The 18,269-nt window shown below is 44.0% G+C and overlaps 1 protein-coding gene across 1 annotated transcript; it reads right to left on the reverse strand.

Moving 5' to 3' along the window:
* Positions 1-5,974: 5,974 nt before the first annotated feature.
* Positions 5,975-16,177, reverse strand: mtnr1c (melatonin receptor 1C). The gene is made up of 2 exons (XM_062393807.1): positions 15,693-16,177; positions 5,975-7,220 (listed from the first exon to the last, which is right to left on the reverse strand). The coding sequence occupies exons 1-2, from the start codon at positions 15,886-15,888 to the stop codon at positions 6,355-6,357; spliced, it is 1,062 nt and encodes a 353-aa protein (XP_062249791.1). The 5' UTR covers positions 15,889-16,177; the 3' UTR covers positions 5,975-6,354.
* Between the last annotated feature and the right edge of the window lie 2,092 nt (positions 16,178-18,269).

An 18,269-nucleotide genomic window follows, 5' to 3' on the forward strand; every position in this document is an offset into this window, starting at 1 on the left:
TGCAGACGTAACAGAGAGCCACTCCGACCATTTCGTGCCGAGCATATGGGTTTAGTGTCAGTGCACTGGCTGTGTTTCTGGTTGAAGTCTCCCTGAAGTGTCAAGGCGTGGCACTTTCTGCTCCAGTTGGCTGCGTTCTCACCGGTCCCACGCTCAGCAGGTTCCCCCCCGAAACACAATTCATCTGAGAAGACGCTCGGAGGGACCAGACCAGGGGCGGACTGGCCATCGGGAATACCGGGGACATCCCCGGTGGGCCGATGGCCGAAAATATAAATCCAACGGCCCATCACTATGATGTACCGGCCCACGCCCATCATCGAATCAGCCCTACAATGGTTGAAACAGCGGCACAAGCGTAATTTTCTCCAAGAGCTATACCTATCTATTCGCACTGACTGGTTTTATACTGCTACTCGCAATCGGTCTTCACACTCATGGTGACTATTTTTCGATTTTTTTTTAAGTGTCTTTTAATATGTGTTTTACAGACTTCGGAAGTCCAAAGTAAGAAAAGATCTCCACCTTATTAATAAACACCTCTAAATTGGTTCTTACACAGCCGAAGTGTAGAGAATTTGGATTTGCATACATACACGCAACGCGGCACCCAGTTATACGCATGCGCACCGCCGTGTATTGAGTGGGCCGGTCTGACAGAAACTCCCGGGCCACTTTTTTCCCCCAGTCCGCCCCTGGACCAGACAGGCCGCTAAGAAAAAATCCACTGATGTGTGTTCGAAGTAATCACTGTGCCTGCTGCGGCATTTCAAAATCACAAACAGTTAAGCGGCAGATGGCCAGAGACATGTCACCGACTGTGTCGATGCAGTGGATTGTCATGGAGGATCATACACCTCTCACATCTGTGGCTGGATGAAGCAGCGAGAGCAATTTGAACAATTATGTTCCAGTGTCTTTGTTTTGTTGAGGCTTGTGCTTTGTAAACAGGAGGCAGTGTTTTCCACACAGTGTTCATTAAATGTCCCACTTCAACCTTCACTTCCAGTAACCTACAGATCAGACGGGCCTATGTGACGACTTGTATTAGTCAAATTCATATTTGTATTCTCATACATCATTGGTATAGATGATACTCGGCGCTAATTCATGTTTTTGTCTTCATTCATAGAATAAATAACATTTCAGTTACATTGTTTAACAGTATAAACATTTTAAACTGTATTTTAACTTTAAAAAATCTAACCGTATAATTACAACCCTTTTTTTCAAACAGTACAGTAAAATATCTAAAGTCAATCATTGAAGCTAATTACAAAATCAACAATGACCTCTTTCAATAAACAGGTCGTCAGTAATTAATTTGGATCAAAATTACATCCTCCCAATTCACTGGAGTCACATTTTCCCTGGAAACAGATGCAAAATTAAACAAATTAATTAGCTGGGTTATTGCCTGGGGCTTCGGGAAGAGACCAGAAACCACGGAAGAGCCAGCCGGTGCGTTTCACCCGGTTATTGTGGGATTATGAATTTCATTCAAAACAACGAGTTCAAAAATAGAAGTCCGACACAAGCTGTTTCCTCGATGGAATAGCAGTGGGTATATCTGGTCAAGGAGCCTTCAACTGCAAGTTCAAAACTAGCTTGTCCTTTCCTCATGGATCTCGACCCCTGACCTTCTAAGAGTATTTCCCATGGCTCTCTCTGTCTGGACTCCCCTGGTTATGGCTTTGGCATTCCAGGTGTCACATGTGCTCTGTGTCAAATACGAGGCACCCCACATGCTACACCTGTTGTTTTGACCAGGCGGCACAGTGTCCTTCAGAAAATATTTTTAGAGTCGTAACGGGGGACCACTAAGTTTCCATTTGAGACGAGAGAAAGACTAAAAACACTTTAAAATAGTTGTGCGCTATTCTCTGTGTTGTTATTCAACACATTCACAACTGTTACCAGTGGTGAGAGGATCGCTATCATCGTTAACTCATGTCAGCAAGTTTATGGGCTGTTTGATAGTTTCCTGTTGGCGTCATGCACAGGTGGAAAGTAATCAAGTATTGTAATTGAGTGTAACATTTAGAAATGTGATGCATGAAATGGAGTGTTTCCATTTCATGCATCACATTTCTAAATGTTATCATATTATAGCGGCAAATACTGTGCTATTTAGAGACATTCACCAACTAGAGTCACTTTTCATACTATTGTTTTACATGTATTTAAAATACATGATAAGCTTATGAAATACAAAAGAGAAAGTGTATGCATTTGACGTGTATTTAAACTTTTAAGATATATTAATGTCCCTTCTACTGACATGGAAAAGGCAGAGTCTACCACTTATATTCCAGCTGAGCTTGTGTTCTTATGCAATTAAGCAGTTGCTATGAGTTGTTAACCAACATATATTTTTAGAATGTTCATATGAAAATAAATGTACAAGCCCAAAATAAAAAGCAAAGTCTCATGGAAAAAACGAATGCAAATCTGTGCACCAGAGCTTTGCTTCCGTATTAATTATCTCACGACTCTTCTGCATTTATCTTGTGACCCTGCTCCGGAGGGGGGACTGACGCCGATTTCAAGAGCCGCGGGACTGCTGAGCTTAAGTAAGCAGCTCCACCTCGACCTGCTTCAAAGATTTGTTCCATCAGTCTTGTAAATCTGATGATAAAATATAAATGAGCGCTAGAGGCAATTTTTCTGCGGAACATATATTTTTAGGGATTTGGGGTATTTTTATAGCTGATAATACTGATAATATTGTGAATGCAGGATGATGGAGTTTCATGTTTTGGGTATTCAAGCTTACTGACAAAGAAAGATCTGCTTTTTTCCTCAGTAACTTATAGCCTGGCACAGTCTCGTCAACAAACATTTTGTCAAGTAGAACTAATGACACATCTACAGATGTATCCTCTCTGATGGATATGATTCAGTCTAAAAATAAGAGAGCATAATCACCACCGTCCCCATTTCCTTCTCTCATCGGCTTCCTCGGACCCACAACACCCAAACCCTCCTGACAGTATTGTGACCCACAGCCCATTGGGACATGAAGGAGCTCATCACATGCATGAGAACACAGGGAGTGCTAAACCCAATGCACAAATCCATTAGGGGACTTGCTATTGTGGCAGCAGGCCCACAGTGAGACCCCACTGCTGTAAAATGCAGTGATGTGCGAGAGCTGTAGAAATTCCTCTGTGCAAAGGGCAGACTTACATCTGGCTTCATCTAGCGGGCAAAGGGAACCATCATGTCATGCCACTGTTAAGCCATATAATGTCTCATTGCTCATGCGTTTTGTGTTAATCGCATTTGCGACGGGGTTCCACTGGAGTGGAAATAATCTTCATCTCCCACAAATGAGAATTTGTTTCTTCGAGGCCTCCCCGCTCACATACCACGGAGGAGTTGATGAAAATAAAGCGAGGGAGAACGCGGTGGTGGTGGGAGTAGAGTGTCATGTCCTCGGACAGATCTCAGTTTACGCCTTGCTCCCCTTGTCCTTGGTCCAGCAATAAATACTCGCTGACATCAAGAGGGATCCTGCACAGAGCGCTACATTTCCCTTAGGTATATTTACAAAACATAGGCTGAGGTTATATCTGATTACTGATAGCAAACTGTATCATTTATCATATCAAATTCCCATGTAACGATACAAAGGGATTTTTGATGTGGCCTGAATGCAGGGAGGCCCAAAGCAGTAAAATAAAACAAAGGAAAAGGGCGCTTCTTCTCAGAAAGAGAGAGACCGTCATTCACGTCTTGACAGAACCACATACGTGAGTGAAATTGGCAAAATTAAGTCATGAGTTATGATGGATCTTACAGCAAAGGGCAGCAGGGATGGATTGTGCTGTCCTTGAACATAACCGTAAGAAAAATGTCTCCATGAGCCGTGGCCCTTCATATTAAATCACAGGCAAAGACAGTGTGGGTGGATGGACCAGTCATTTCAGTTATTCATCCCGGACTCCGGATTGTCCCGACGATTTATACTCTGAGCAACATGAGCTGTGCCAGAGTCATCTGGTCTTTTTTTTTAAATCAATCCATTTAGTGTTAAAAATACAGATCATTATTTTGACAGAGATCTATGCATGCAGATATGTACAGTGTCAGGAGTTATCCAGCAGAGGTAGCATTGTTATTTCGTTATTTTGGTTTATATTGTACAATCTAAGTGTTTGTCTTTCTATTTATTGTGTATAGTTCCCTATCTTTATATTTTATATTGATGCTTGCACAGGAAACAACAAAGCAAACCCCCTTAACAAGATTATTGACAGTAATACCCCCATTCTGATTCTGATTTGAATTATTTGGTGTAAACAGTTGGATTGACTCTCTAAGAGACCTCCTCTACAATTATGACACATTTAAGGGTAAAAATGAATATGGATAATCCAGGGGTTGTGAGATGGATTCATTCTTCATAATTCAAGATTTGTTTTTACTGTGTAAACCTTAAGTGATATGCTAAGAAACCGACATCAAAGAGTTTGACACTGCTAGCGTTTTTATTTATTCTTTAAGCGCCCTGAACCGACTGTGGCTTTATAACAGACAGATACAGCAGCGATATCGATCCTCTCATATGTTCAGCAACAAAGAACATTCTCCAAAATGTCAAGTGATTCTTCACAAGCCTTGAGAGAGCGCGTGCAGGATGAATAAATACGGAGAGCAAGAGAGAGGAGAGTGCAAGGTTGGGAAGGAGAAAAAGAAGGCTGACCCTGCCATTAGTCTGTGACTCTTTGGTGTGGTAGAGCCGACACTGTCATCTTCCCCCGAGCCCCTTTAGCCACTCATCTGTGGCCGACCTTGCTGCGCATGGGGGCTGTTTCTTTCTTCCACATCAGAGACACTGACTTGTAAGACTTCGAGCAGAACGGAGCGGTTTTTCTGGTGCTTTTGCAGCATCTCTGAAACCTGATGACACCTGAGCCTGCGAGAGAGCCTCCCTGTGATGATCCCAGCCCGATAGTCTCTGATTCCCGCCTCTGCAGTCAACCACAGAAGTTTTACCGTCAGCCAGGCAGCCGTATACAAAAATAAAGCTAAAATATTTATAAATCAGACATTGGGAAATGTGAAATGTCTTTGATATTCCAGCAACAGTGCATCTTATCGAGAATGTGTCACACCGACGTCCTGGAGCCTCCCTGTGAGGTGAAGCGCTCACAGTTTGTTTGCCGGGTGGAAGTTTTGCTGCGAGGCTGTCAGAGCTCATCTCGGCTAGGGTGACATGTGCTCGGGCACACTCGCACTATCACGAAATGACATCTCTGAGTCCTGATGCATATCGTGGGCCCCGGGCATTTAATAAACAAGACACCTCGTTTTATTTCTCATATGATCATCCCCCCTTTTTCTCAATTCTCAAATTTCTAAATCACCCAGGTTCTGCGGATGCCCCCAGGGGACCACCTGGGGCCCTTGAAGTCTGCAGCCAGATAAACTGATACATAGCTGCACAGTTATGAGACAGTTTTGTTTACCAGAAGAATTTCCTGAAACTGTACGAGAGAATTGGGTTTTACAGACAACAATGCAAACCTTTTCCTATTAGCACACAAAGCCAGGTCTGAAATTGTAGCTTTGGCACTGGTTTCGAGTTTCTCAGCTTCGACAATCTTCCCAGTGTGTTTTTGTGAAAGCAACGTTGCTAAGAGGACAAGCCCGGGGGTGAACTCATGAATTAATACAGCCTATACGCCCAGTGAGTACGAGCATGAAATACTCACAAGAGCTGAAAATCAAACTTGAGATTCAGATTTCACCCGAGCTCAGACTGTGACTGGAGGCGTATTTGTGTATTGAATATAACGTTAAATCCAAATTGAAGCGGGAATTGAGTATAAGAGCTTCAATTGGTCGGCTGTCGTTGAAGGGAAACAACAATTCTTTGGATTTTCTCGATACTAATGTTGCATTAAAAAGCGCAAAAAGACACAGTGGCGATTGATTATACATTGTTTTATTTCATCTTTACGGCACGTCTTTGATGTGGGCCAGCTCATAACTGTGCAAATACGAAGCGCATGTTATGTACACATGCCAGGATGGAAGGTCTCTCATCCAATCATTGATCGGGTATGTTCTGACTCTGAGAAATTTTAAGAGAAAATCTTCTTTTCTGCACGTTAACCGATGAGTCTTTGAATTGAGAGCAGGGGGCGCTGTCACGACGCAGCACGATGATAACACTGATGGTTTTCCCCTCAACATGAGGGAACTGTGGTGTTGGACATTGCTGGAAGGAAAACAGTGAAAACAGTGTCCTCTTCAAACATGCTCATCTCTTTACAGGACACACATCTTGTGAAAAGGCACTTTGTGAATCACACCCACAACAAGGCTCTGGATTATAGCCGCTTTTTATAAATTTAGCTCCGCTACATTATTGTTGGTGGGCGCCGGCGAGGGCTTGCTCCTCAGTCCCTCGGTGGCACACTTGGACGTCTCCATGAGGAGCAGACGCGGGACGCACAGAGAAAGCAGGATCGTCTTGTACTCTTTGCGGAAGTTTTGGTTTAGAAGTCCGTATATGATGGCGTTGAGGCAGCTGTTGAAGTACGCCATGAAGTAGCTCATGACAAAGAGCCACTCGGGAATGTGGGGCCCCACTTGCTCAGGGTTTATGGCCACAGCCAGGCCGATGAGATTCAGCGGAGCCCAGCACACGGCGAACAACACAAACACTATAAACATAGTCAGGAAGTTCCTCACGTCGCTCGCTTTCAGCTTGGTCCTTAGCTCCGGTTTGACCCGATGCTTCACCTGAATCACCAGAACCCATATCCTCATGTAGCAGTAGGACACCACCAGCAGCGGGATCAGGAAGTGGATGATCACCACGGAGATGGTGTAGTAGGAGCTGACCGTCTGGGCGAAGGTGCAGGAGTAGATGCGCGGGTCGTACTGCAGCGAGCCCACGAAGAAGTTGGGCACGGTGGCGAGGGCGGTGAGCAGCCAGGTGAGGGCCAGGTAGCAGCAGGTGTTCCTCAGGCTGTACAGCCGGTCGTAGTGGAGGCTGTGGCAGATGTAGCAGTAGCGGTTGATGGCGATGGCCGTGATGTTGAAGATGGAGCCGATGACGCTGAGGCCCATGACGAAGCCGCTGGCCTGGCAGTGCAGGTCGCCCATGGTCCATTCGTTGTGGAAGATGGCCGTCAGCACCAGGGGGTAAGGGTACAGCGCCACCACCAGGTCGGCCACGGAGAGACTCACCACGAAGATGTTGCCTGGAGAAACAGAAGAGGTTTAGATGACAGATAAAAAGTGAAACGCGCTGGTGTATAATTAAAGTGAACAGCTCTCCTCTTTCACATGCTGCTCCGGGTTAAATTCCTTAAAATAAACTGGGTCACAGAAGGCATGACTGCGACTTCCATTGGAGAAGAGCAGCTTCGTTGTGCCCTCTGCCCCTTCCGCTGGGCTCTCATTCTGATGAGGCTTTCACCATGTACTCTCCACTGCACTAATCTGGATCGAGGCAAATGTTTTGAACGCTTTATTGTCACACGGCCCTCTGTGTCGCAAACCCTTTCCTTCTCATTGGACGTGTTTTCTAATAACAACAACTAGAGCCGTGGCCCTGAAGACGGCAGCGGCAGCCGGATGGTCGGTCGATCCACGCCACAGCTATTGGATGGATCACTATGAAATGTGGCACAGATCTCCACGGAGCCCAGAGGATGAGACCCACTGTCGTTGGGGATCATCATTTTTGCTTTAGTGCTGCCACAAGGGTCATATATGTGGTTTTGAGTGAAATATTGTGACAAGTGCTGGATTGATTCCTGTGATGTATGCTGTGCCCGAGAGAAGCCTCACAGACCAGCAGCACGGCTGGGCAATGAAAACGTGCTTCACTACATACACCCAGTGGTGGGATGTGACAAAGTACATTTACTCAGTTACTTAACTCTTAATCCACTACATATATCAGCAAATATCAGCACTTTCTATTCCACATTTTAACAAAGCATTTCTTTACATGTTCACATTATCTTTATACTGAACATTTTTTAAAGTAATCAATAAGGAGAGTCAAATTGATCCATTGATCCAATCAGGTAACATAAGTACGTACTTTCTTTGAAGAAGAAAAGTTGAAGCTTTAACTTTTACTTGAGAAGATTTTTGTCTGTTTATTTGTTCTTCAGCCTACCTGAAGGAAATGAAAAAATAACTTTATTAGAATTTTTTTTTGTCTCTGACAAGAGGAGGAAAGTTGAGTTTCCCATGACAACATGCAGAGTTTAAGTGCATGAAAAAAAACAGGACATGGATAATTTTAGTGTCCTATTACATCCAAACAACTTCCTGTCCTCCTGCGGTCGGAGCCGATGGCGGTGTGACACTGGTTCGCTTCACAAACCATGAATCATTGAAAATGACGTCTGATGTTGTTACAGTGCAGCTGTTCTGGGCGGGTAAGGAGAAGAATAAAACAAGAAATCAAATTCCAATGTTTTCTCAGATAAAGAGAAAGATAAGTAGAGCATACACTGGAGTCCTTAATCAATCTCACTGGTGTCAAAAGAGTGCTCCAAGTTCTAATGGAGAAGTTGTGCAATAAGAGGGTCAAGTGTGTGTGTGTGTGTGTGTGTGTTCTACATATAAAGGTTTGTAATGAAGGAGATTGGTCCAGTTTGCAGCTTTTAAAGCTTTTTAACAATAAGGCATGTTAAACATATGACTGACTCGACCATCGTATAGGCTGGTTCCCTCGCACCACTACATCACCGCTCACTCTATAAATATAAACACACCTCTTTGTAAACTAATCTGCAAAGGGTGATATGTGATGTGGCCTCGTTTTACCGACACTCTGGGTCAGACGCTGGGGTGTTTCCAGGGTGAGTGTAACACAAACTACCTTCTAAGTTGAGATGGGAGGGCGTGAGGCTCTCGCTCACTCAGACAACAGCTGAATCAACAGCGGGGATTGGCAGATATGACCGGAGTGGATCTAAAACACATGCTGGACATCAATCCTCGTTCTAAACCCTGCTAAACCCGCCCAAACACCCCCCCCCCCTCCCCTCCACACACACAAACACACACACACACACACACACACATAGCGACATCACACAGCTACAATATGTTGTGTAGCAACCGCTCTAATTTTACTCATCTCCTCAACCTACTTAGCTTTGTCAGTGTGCTGTAGAATATTTCAAGCAGCATATATCACAATACCAGAATAGCACTCAGAGCATTTAGCCTTTGCCAAGTTCCAACAGTGTCCTTCAACTCAATCAAGGTGCACCGTATTTCACAAACTCAAGAGTTATTTATATGTTCATCCAGATCCATGAATTATCCTCCAGGAAATTGGTGAAAACATTTAAAAAGACTCTCTCAGAAACTAAAAAAAATAAATAAATGTATTCCTCTCCCCTGATCTGGATCCCAACCAAAGTTGTATGTGTTCTTCCCTGAGCCATATCGCATCCTCCCACTACGTTTCGTGGTAATCCGTCCAGTAGCGTTTACATAGCTGGCACTACCTCCTGCTAACATTTAATATAGAAATTGTATATTGCTACCTCACTAACAATTTGTATCTTTATTTTAGAAGATGCTTTTTCACATTTTCTCTTTGACACAGGTATTCACTCAGTTTCCAAGTCACTAAAAAAGCTCGAGCCATTTCTCAAGCCTGAAAAATAAAAAATAAGAAAAAACTCTTTGTCCTCCAGCCAGCTCAGTGGGCAAATCTGTCAGATTGCATTTGTGATGCTCACTGTCCTCACTGTGTGCATTTGTCATTGTGCAGAGGTTTGATTCCGCGCTGACATCATGTGGCTCGGTGTTATCATGTACGCCGGCCGGACGGAGCATGCTCGGGCCTTACAGCTCTCCCTGGCTGAACCGTCGCTCCCCCTTATCGTCAAGAGGATGAGGTAAGTGCTAAAACACCGCTGAGAGGATTGCTGCAAAGTGGCCCAGATGACAGCCTTTGTTTTGTTGGCGTTCATTATTAAAAACATCGGACAAACCATTACCTCTCGCTGTTCAATTAACCAGGTCGGCCGAGCGGAGCTCATCACTCGAACTCGCAGCACTCACAGCGATTCATGTTTTAGAGTAAAACTGTCGACCAACAGCGATACTCTCACGCCCGGGTACCAGAATAGGGCCGTGCCCGCTGACATCTCCTGGAGCTATTCTTATCGGGTGTGAGTTGAAAAGAGTTTAACCTGGATGCAGATTGGTTACAGGCCACCGGGGACGACTGACATCCAGCCCTTTAACTCCTGTGTCACCACCATCTGATGTTACAGTATTCTCTCGCAAAGCTGTCAGCCAAGTGAAAAACTGCTTCAAATCAACGGCTTCCTGATTTGAACAGTGTCCTCCGGAGAGTCGAGCACCCACCTCCCATCAGGATGAAACTAAAATCAAAACCTTTACAGCAGAGAAATATTCATCTCTGATATTTGTCACCAGAGTCATCAACACCAAACAAACACCACGGCATATTCAAAAAATATGTTCGACAGGAGCTGCCTCTCATCCTCCCTTCCACGGTGATATAAACCTGCACGTGGACATATTTATAGCATGTTCCCTCGTTCCGGCTGGATGAGTAGTTTTTGAGGAGTAAAAAGAACATTGTTGGAAAATGAAAAAACAGGGATTCGTGGTGGAGCAAGAATAGGCTCGGTAATGAAGATGCGAGTGCAGGACATAAACAATGAGCGAAGGAGAAAAGAAAAGCCTGCCGGCTCAGTAGATCTGAATTTCCCTCGGGATTAATAAAGTATCCATCTATCATCCATCTATCTATCTAAATATCCAATATGACAACTGGCATCGCTGTGTGCACAAGTGAATCTCAGGGGCTTACGCTGCTCTGTCAAACCCACCATCTCTGTCCCACCACTCGTCCTGGATATGCACCTTTGAAGAAAAGCTGAATTCATAAAAACATTTTTTTTTAGATGAAAACATGTAGGAGGGCTGGCGTCACTTTAATCCAGCAGCGCGAGGCTTATTACTACAAATGCATATATCCCAAATAAGATTGCGTTCGACTCAGTCAGTCATGTTATCATAAATAAGCAAGGATAACCTTTCGGCAAGGGCATAAACGCTGATGAATTAGATGTGACTACTTCATGAACCCACGTTCTGGAGGCCAGAGTGTTTTCTTTTTTCTTCTTTTTCTTAAGAAGTTTAACATTAAACTGACTCAAGCTGCCTCTTGGTGACACAGCCTCCTGTCTGCCAGCCCGGCCAAACTTATAATCGTCATCGTCAAAGAGCGTCCACCTATCAGACCCCACAGAATGTCTGAGAGAGCACGACCCGCTGGGCCCGACGGACATCGGCCCGTCAATCAATCAGACCATAAGCGACGTCTGATAGGAGGTTTGACCTCAGAGGAGCTGAGACGTAAGAGAGCAAAACAGCCTCCAACAGCAGAGCGGCTGATTGGAGGTAATATAAACATGAGATAACATTATCCAGGTGTGGTGTGGTCAGATAATCCTAATCTGATAATATCCTTTACCTCCACCCTTCAACCACACGAGAGGGCTGAATGTCAATCCACTTTACTGCTGTCTGGGAGGAAAGAAGACATGTTTAATGTAGTGTGCTAAGTGATATTCCCCGTGGATCTGGGCTGTCAATTTAAATTGGTTTCTGGTTTGACTCTAAAGTCCACTGACTCAATTATCCCCCCCCTCCACCCGCTCTTCTCCTCCTCCTCCTCCTCCTCGTCTGGACACTGCCCGTTTACAGGTTTTATTCATGCCTGTGGAGAGAGACGGGAGGCGATGTATGACTTCACAAAACTCACATCCATCCTCCACCATGCACCGCCCCACCCGACAACCCACAGGTCCTACCACTGGAGATGCAGTCTATACACACACACACACAAACACACAACTGAGACAGATCAGACGGGTCAAAGATGGTGACGTCCAGTGTTTCAGGCTACAGTTAGAATCCATTAGACCAAATCTGTTTTCCTGGCAAAACCAAACAGACTGAACAACTGGTCGATCTGTGTGGGTGTTTTCTTTGACATTGTTTCGAAATGCGCCCGACAAATGCGTCCTTCTATGACCGAGAAACAAAGGCTCCAATGGGTGGATCCATCTCGGCTCAACCTATCCCAGGGTTCATTGCACCTGCACAATGCTTGAGTATCACACTATCAAAAATCAACAGAACAGCTTATGGCACACGTGTAGAAACACAACACAAGGGGCATTACAACTTGCTCATCACGTACAACTTCGGCTCTGCTGCTAGGTAACAGCGATGAGGGCGGGACAAGCTGGTGATCACAGAAAGCCTTCGTAGACCAGACGGTCTCCTTTCAGTTCGGCCTTCGAAGTCAAGGTGGCCCACGGAGGAAGCGGTCGTTGTGAGCCGCGTGGACCACGATCTCCGAAGCAAGCGGCCCCTCAATGGAGACACAGCTCAACACGCATGCAGGCGTGTGCACAGTTAGGGTCATCAGTTCATTTTTTCCCTCCATCTGTTTGCCTTTTCCTCCTTTTCTTTCTCTTTTTATGAGCCTCCCTTCCCCTCTCTTGAGTACATTTTATTTGTGTATTTTTAGTCTAAACCCCAGTGGGAAACTCTAGTGTTAACACCCCATTGGCAGCCCAACGGTGCCACGCTCTTCCTCTTTTTGAAGGTTCACTGGGTAGATCCTGTTATGTCTGCAAACTGGAGAGAAGCCTGGAACATATGGCTCCCAAACACCCCCCCCCCCTTTTTTTATATATAAAGACAGTGGAGCACGGACGTATTGTCACTAGATGCCGGCATCTCCAAAATGTGTGCACATGCATGTTTCATTTTGGAGGTTGAGGCAGCATGCGAGGCGAGCGTGTTGAAGTGAAGCAGAGCAGAAAGGTCTTGGTGCTGTGTGTGTGTGTGTTTGTGTGTGTGTGTGTGTGTTTGTGAGTGTGTGTGTGTGTCTGTGTGTGTGTGAGAGAGAGAGGAAGCAAACTAGCAGTCAGCAGAGTGTGTAACAGATAGAGAGAGATGGGATTCTGTCTGAAACACCAGATCCTCCCCCAAATAACAATCTGTTTCTGACTCCTTACCAACTGCAAGTCATACCATGGCTTCTTGTGGGGCCAGAGGTTGTTGTTATATTAAACTACACCTGTCAGCGCTTAACAAAACAATCCATCAATCAGGCAAAGTACATTCTACTGCTTTTTTCCCCCACAGCTGCTCAGAGTTCATCAGCTTCATCCATGACTTCCTTTCGGAAACTCTTTACAATTAAACATTCATACAAAGTGAACCACACGTATAAATAGCTTGTTAAGAACAGAGAGGAGATTGTTGATAGGCTAACGGCGCCAACAATTTTTGTTACACAACATTTAAAAATTGAAAACAAAAAACCGATAGCATGAGGATTTCAGGAGTTACAGGTTTGTGCTGCTGACAGGACACAACTGCCACAACACGGCTCATCCCGTCGCTCTCGTGTGACTGGATGAGCCGGTCGGTCCAATTAGAGCAGGGGACCAGTGACACGAGGTTTGCAATCAGTGCAGTGTCTGTGGTGTGCCAGCATGAGGAAGACTTTTGAACAGGCCATTTACCCCTCGCCTCTTGTTCGAGACCAGCGGACTGTGTCATTTTTTTGCAAACCAGATAATCGAATTATTCTTCTGGTTCCAAAACTTCTGGCCAAACTGCTTCTGGCTGCTGCACATGGGCCCCACATCGGAGCGGTTATGTAATGTACTTCAAATTGTGATTAAAAGCTAATTATTCCGAACACTTGCTGACCTAATCCCGCCTCCTAATTCTGCGTGTTCTCATTAGCATCACGCTGTGATCACTGAGTTCAGTGTCTTTGCATCAGTGTAGGGGTTTCCTGACTTTTATTGTAACCCCCGGGACCGTTTGATCAACAGAGTGTATACATTCAACATGAGACGTATGGTTTCTGCAGCCCGACCTCGTCCTGCTTCCAGCCAACAGGACAACACACCTCTGTTCTTCTGGGAGAGAGAACATCATGAGGTCAGATCATATAATCACAGGGAAATTTGACTTGTTCTTATGATATTTTTATGTTTCTTGTGACTGAAGAATAAAATATGCATAATGGCTTCTACCTTGTAAAACATAAACCCCGCAGGGCCCCCGGTTTATGTGTTAGTGCCCCAAATGATTCTTCCTTGTTTTCCACAACAAACAGGCTTTGGCTATCAAAAGATACTATCTGGGTTTTATGGAAAGTAAGAGACACCAACACACGTCACTTGCAAGATACGACTGAAGCCGGCGGAAGATTGTTAGAAGATTGGATTGTGGAGCCGAAACTGTGTGTTTTTAAACATTTCACATATAATAAATTATTTTCCCTGCACCCTCTATCACAAAGTGCAACACCCTCTCTAAAAAAATCTAAAAATAATATAAGAGGCATAAAAATGTGTGTAACTCAGTAAAACATTAATAAATAAAAGTGACACGTTTTAAAGCTTGAAGTAAAGACGTTTTGCAACTTTGGACTGCAGTGTGTTTGGCCGGAGCAGCAAAGCAAAGTGCAGGGGTTCATTTTATCACACATGATTTCAACTTTTCATTTGGAAGAGGTAACTGAGATTTTATGCTTTTATGGAAAGTAACATGCACTCACCTTTTGGTAATAAAAAAAAATATCCAAATGTAGTTTCTATTTTCCTAACTGTGATGTAATGTGTTGATTATAGCTGTTGATAATAACAGGAAAACTAAATCCATGATTGACTAAGGATGTTTTCCTCTGTATATAGTGGTGCACATAAAAACTATATTAAATTTTTTCAGGCAGCTAATGAAAAGAAAGGCTTGAAATTAAGACAAGAAAAAAAAATCTGTCAATATCGATACTTCTCATGATAAGTGACACATTATTATTTCTTGCGGTTGTGATATACATAAAACATTTTACAAATCTATAGCAAAGCATTATGTATTATCTTCTAAACATATGTATTAAAGCTTTCCTAGATAAGTCTCTGCTTCTTCTAGCCCAAATTAGAACTACACTGCAGAAAGAAAACTGTTAATCAAGTGATCGTATACTGAAAGATCTTCTTCAGGAACCTTCACATGCAACAAAACAACAAAGTCTGAGGTTGCGTTTGAAATCATTTAGAAAAAAAAAAAAAAAACTGCACCACAGGACATTGAAGCAACTACTTCACAAAACTCCTCTCACCTTGGCAGCTCATGTCACAGCACAGGTCCTGATATGAGGGCGAGTGATTTATCTGAGATGAGGAAACCAATGGTAAAGGCGGACGGAGGAAGATGGGAGAGGGGCTGTTATTATTTATGAAGAGATGGGAAGGCAGAGAAGGAAGGCTGTGGAGACTCACTCGGACTGGGGGGGGCACTTTTGGCCTGATTGCCAAACAGAGGTCACACGTTATATTACATAGTTTGAGTTATGAATGAAGAGGGCAAAGCAGGACATCCCACAAAGAGTACTGTGGGTCATTGGAACGAATGGTTGCATTGTTTCAATGGACAGAGTCACTTTTAATAGGATTATTTTGGAATAAAAAGACAATCATTCAGATCCAATAAGACAGTTACTTTGCTCCTTCTTCCCTATTATATCAGCCCTCCCCCGCCCCCCTATCATACGTTATTCTATGCATCTCTGTGGTTCCATTACTCATCCATTACTTTTTCATCTTTTCCTCCGTCTCTCTCACCTGCATTCCTGAGCTTCTTGTTCCTGTACACGGACAGGATGACGAGGACGTTGCCCAGGATGTCCACCACGATGGTGAAGATCAGCACGCTGGCCAGCGCAGTGGACATTCCACCGGAGGAAGCGTCAGGTCCGCGGTCGCTCCCATTCCGGGACAAACAGTCCGACGCGTTCGCATCCCTCACCTCCAAATCCATCTCCCCTCAGGGTGCAGCGGCCATCATGCTGTGAGCCCCCGCTGCCCAGCTCGGATGGAAATTAAAAAAATATATATTCACAGAAGCAAAAAAATAGAAGAAGAGCAGAAGGGATGATGTGTTGGAACTTCTTCAGGGACGAGAGCTCACTCCTCCGCCTGTGGAGGACGCGAACCGGCGCAAGCCTGATAATTTGATCAGCAGGACATTTTACGCACGCAGGGAAATTGAAGGAGCAAATTGTTTAGGTAACGGAAGAGGCCAGTGGCTCGTGTTTACCCGCCGCCCTCCGTGTGGTCCTCAGGAGTGACCATGGTTTCCTGCGCGCTGCTCCATGTAAGCGAGGATGGCTCGTCCAGAAGGCATGTGTGCGCTCTCCTGTGCGTAATGGGAATGAGAGGGTGCGAGGGAATACACTGAGCAGCCGAGAGCCCCGTGCTGGCTTATGTGCACACTAATAAAACTACACTGTTATCACTAACAGCCAGATTGATGATTTGAAGCTGTTTAAGAGCTGTAGATAATGTACAGTCTTTGCGCCCTGAGCCACGTCTCTGCGCAACTCTCATTAAAAAACAACCTGACTGGATGTGGAGAGTCGAGACAGGCAGGAATGTGCAGCCTACCTTGTTTTAATTTGAAGCTTTACAGCAGCAGCCATTGTTAACTTGCTTTAGTTTCTCACTCAGCTAAACTGACGAGCCTACCGTGCGCATAGAAATGGCGCCTTCATGTGTCCGGCTGTGACTCTTACAAAGAGTAAAATACACACACGAGAACAAATGGTTCATATTTTACCATTGATTATAAATTGTGTATTAGTGGTGATACATAAAAGTCTACATGACCCAAGTGGAACGTTTTAAAACATAAACAACTGGCTTTTAAATACTGATTTGCACTATATAATGTTCTAATTTCTATAAGGAGCTTTTTTTTTTATTGAGCCAGCTGCTGTAGTTTCACCCTGAAGACATCTTCTTGACAATATGGATACAACTAATTATTTCTACTATTGATGAATCTGTATATTGTTTCAGATTAACAGAGAGGCGGTGGTCTAGTGGCAGAAACTTGGACTATGGGCAGAGAAGGTCTCTGGTTCGACTCCACGGAGAGACAACAAAAAGACAACCTGGATTGATCTGTCCAAAAATCCAAGACTCTCCCTACCCTGTCTAGTGCCCCTGAGCAAGGCACCTTACTCCCCCAACATCTGCTCCCGAGCGCCGTACATGGCTGCTTACTGCTCTGTGTGTCCTGCACCAGATGGGTCAAAAGCAGAGATTAAATTTCCCTACCTGCATGAGTGTGCCTTTGCATGTCATGTGTTTTGGACTAATAAATGCATCTTAATTAACATCATGATCTGTAATCACGCCCCTCACATCTTTCCATATATCCCCGACATCTTCAAATGTCTTGTTTTAACCGAGCAACAATCCAAGTTATGACATCTCCAATTGTGTGTTTCCATTAAGTTGCTCTGGTCACATACTGTATATTATATATTCTACAGTGTCACGGTTAGGGTCAGCATAGCTCTGTGTTTTGACATGTGAAATTAACAGATAGCATTTCAATTATAATCCAAAGAGATGTTCTATAGCTGTCATTTTGTTTATTTGCCATGGCTGCATGTACAGTGCGTGTCTGCTGTCCTGTTCAACAAGAAATCTCAAATCAATCGGTTCAAACCATTCACAAAGGAAATGGAATTGAGGCTTTACACTTTACAATTGAACAATAAACCCTCAACTAAAAATAAATAAAAAGAAAACACAAATAAAACCAAATGTTTAGAACTTGAAGAGAAAAAAAACTTCATTCTTATTCAACAGTACATCTTTTCTGCTTTTGTTTATTCTGTAAACGCAGATGCTGATGTCTATAAAAGGCTAATATTGGCAGATTCCAAATGTGTGGTTTAATTTAAATACACACACACACAGACACACACACACACACAGACAGACACACTACTGAAAACAACACTACGTTACATTAACATTTGGAGCTCTTGGAGAGAATCCAGTTGTATATGACCAGCTTTTGAAGAACAGTCATGTTTATGTTTCACTGGAAAAAGATTCCAAGGGCTGAGCTGTCCGGATGTGGAAGAGAGAGGGTTATGTTGTCGTCCTGACTGAACAGGGCCAGAAAAGCCCCGAGCATATTTGTACTGATTAATTGTGAAGAGAGGTTTTTGAAAGTTTGAAGTACTGCCTCGTGGTCGTATGCCTCGGCAAACCATGGTTGCAGGGAATATCATCACAGTCTCCCCTTCTGTTCCTGAGTTATGGTTTTGAACAACGGCCATAAAAGTGTTTTTGTAGAACATAATGAAGTCAAGTTTAAGACAACCTTTGGGTTATAATGGA

This window comes from Platichthys flesus, chromosome 8 (genome assembly GCF_949316205.1).
Source record: "Platichthys flesus chromosome 8, fPlaFle2.1, whole genome shotgun sequence".
NCBI lineage: Eukaryota > Metazoa > Chordata > Actinopteri > Pleuronectiformes > Pleuronectidae > Platichthys > Platichthys flesus.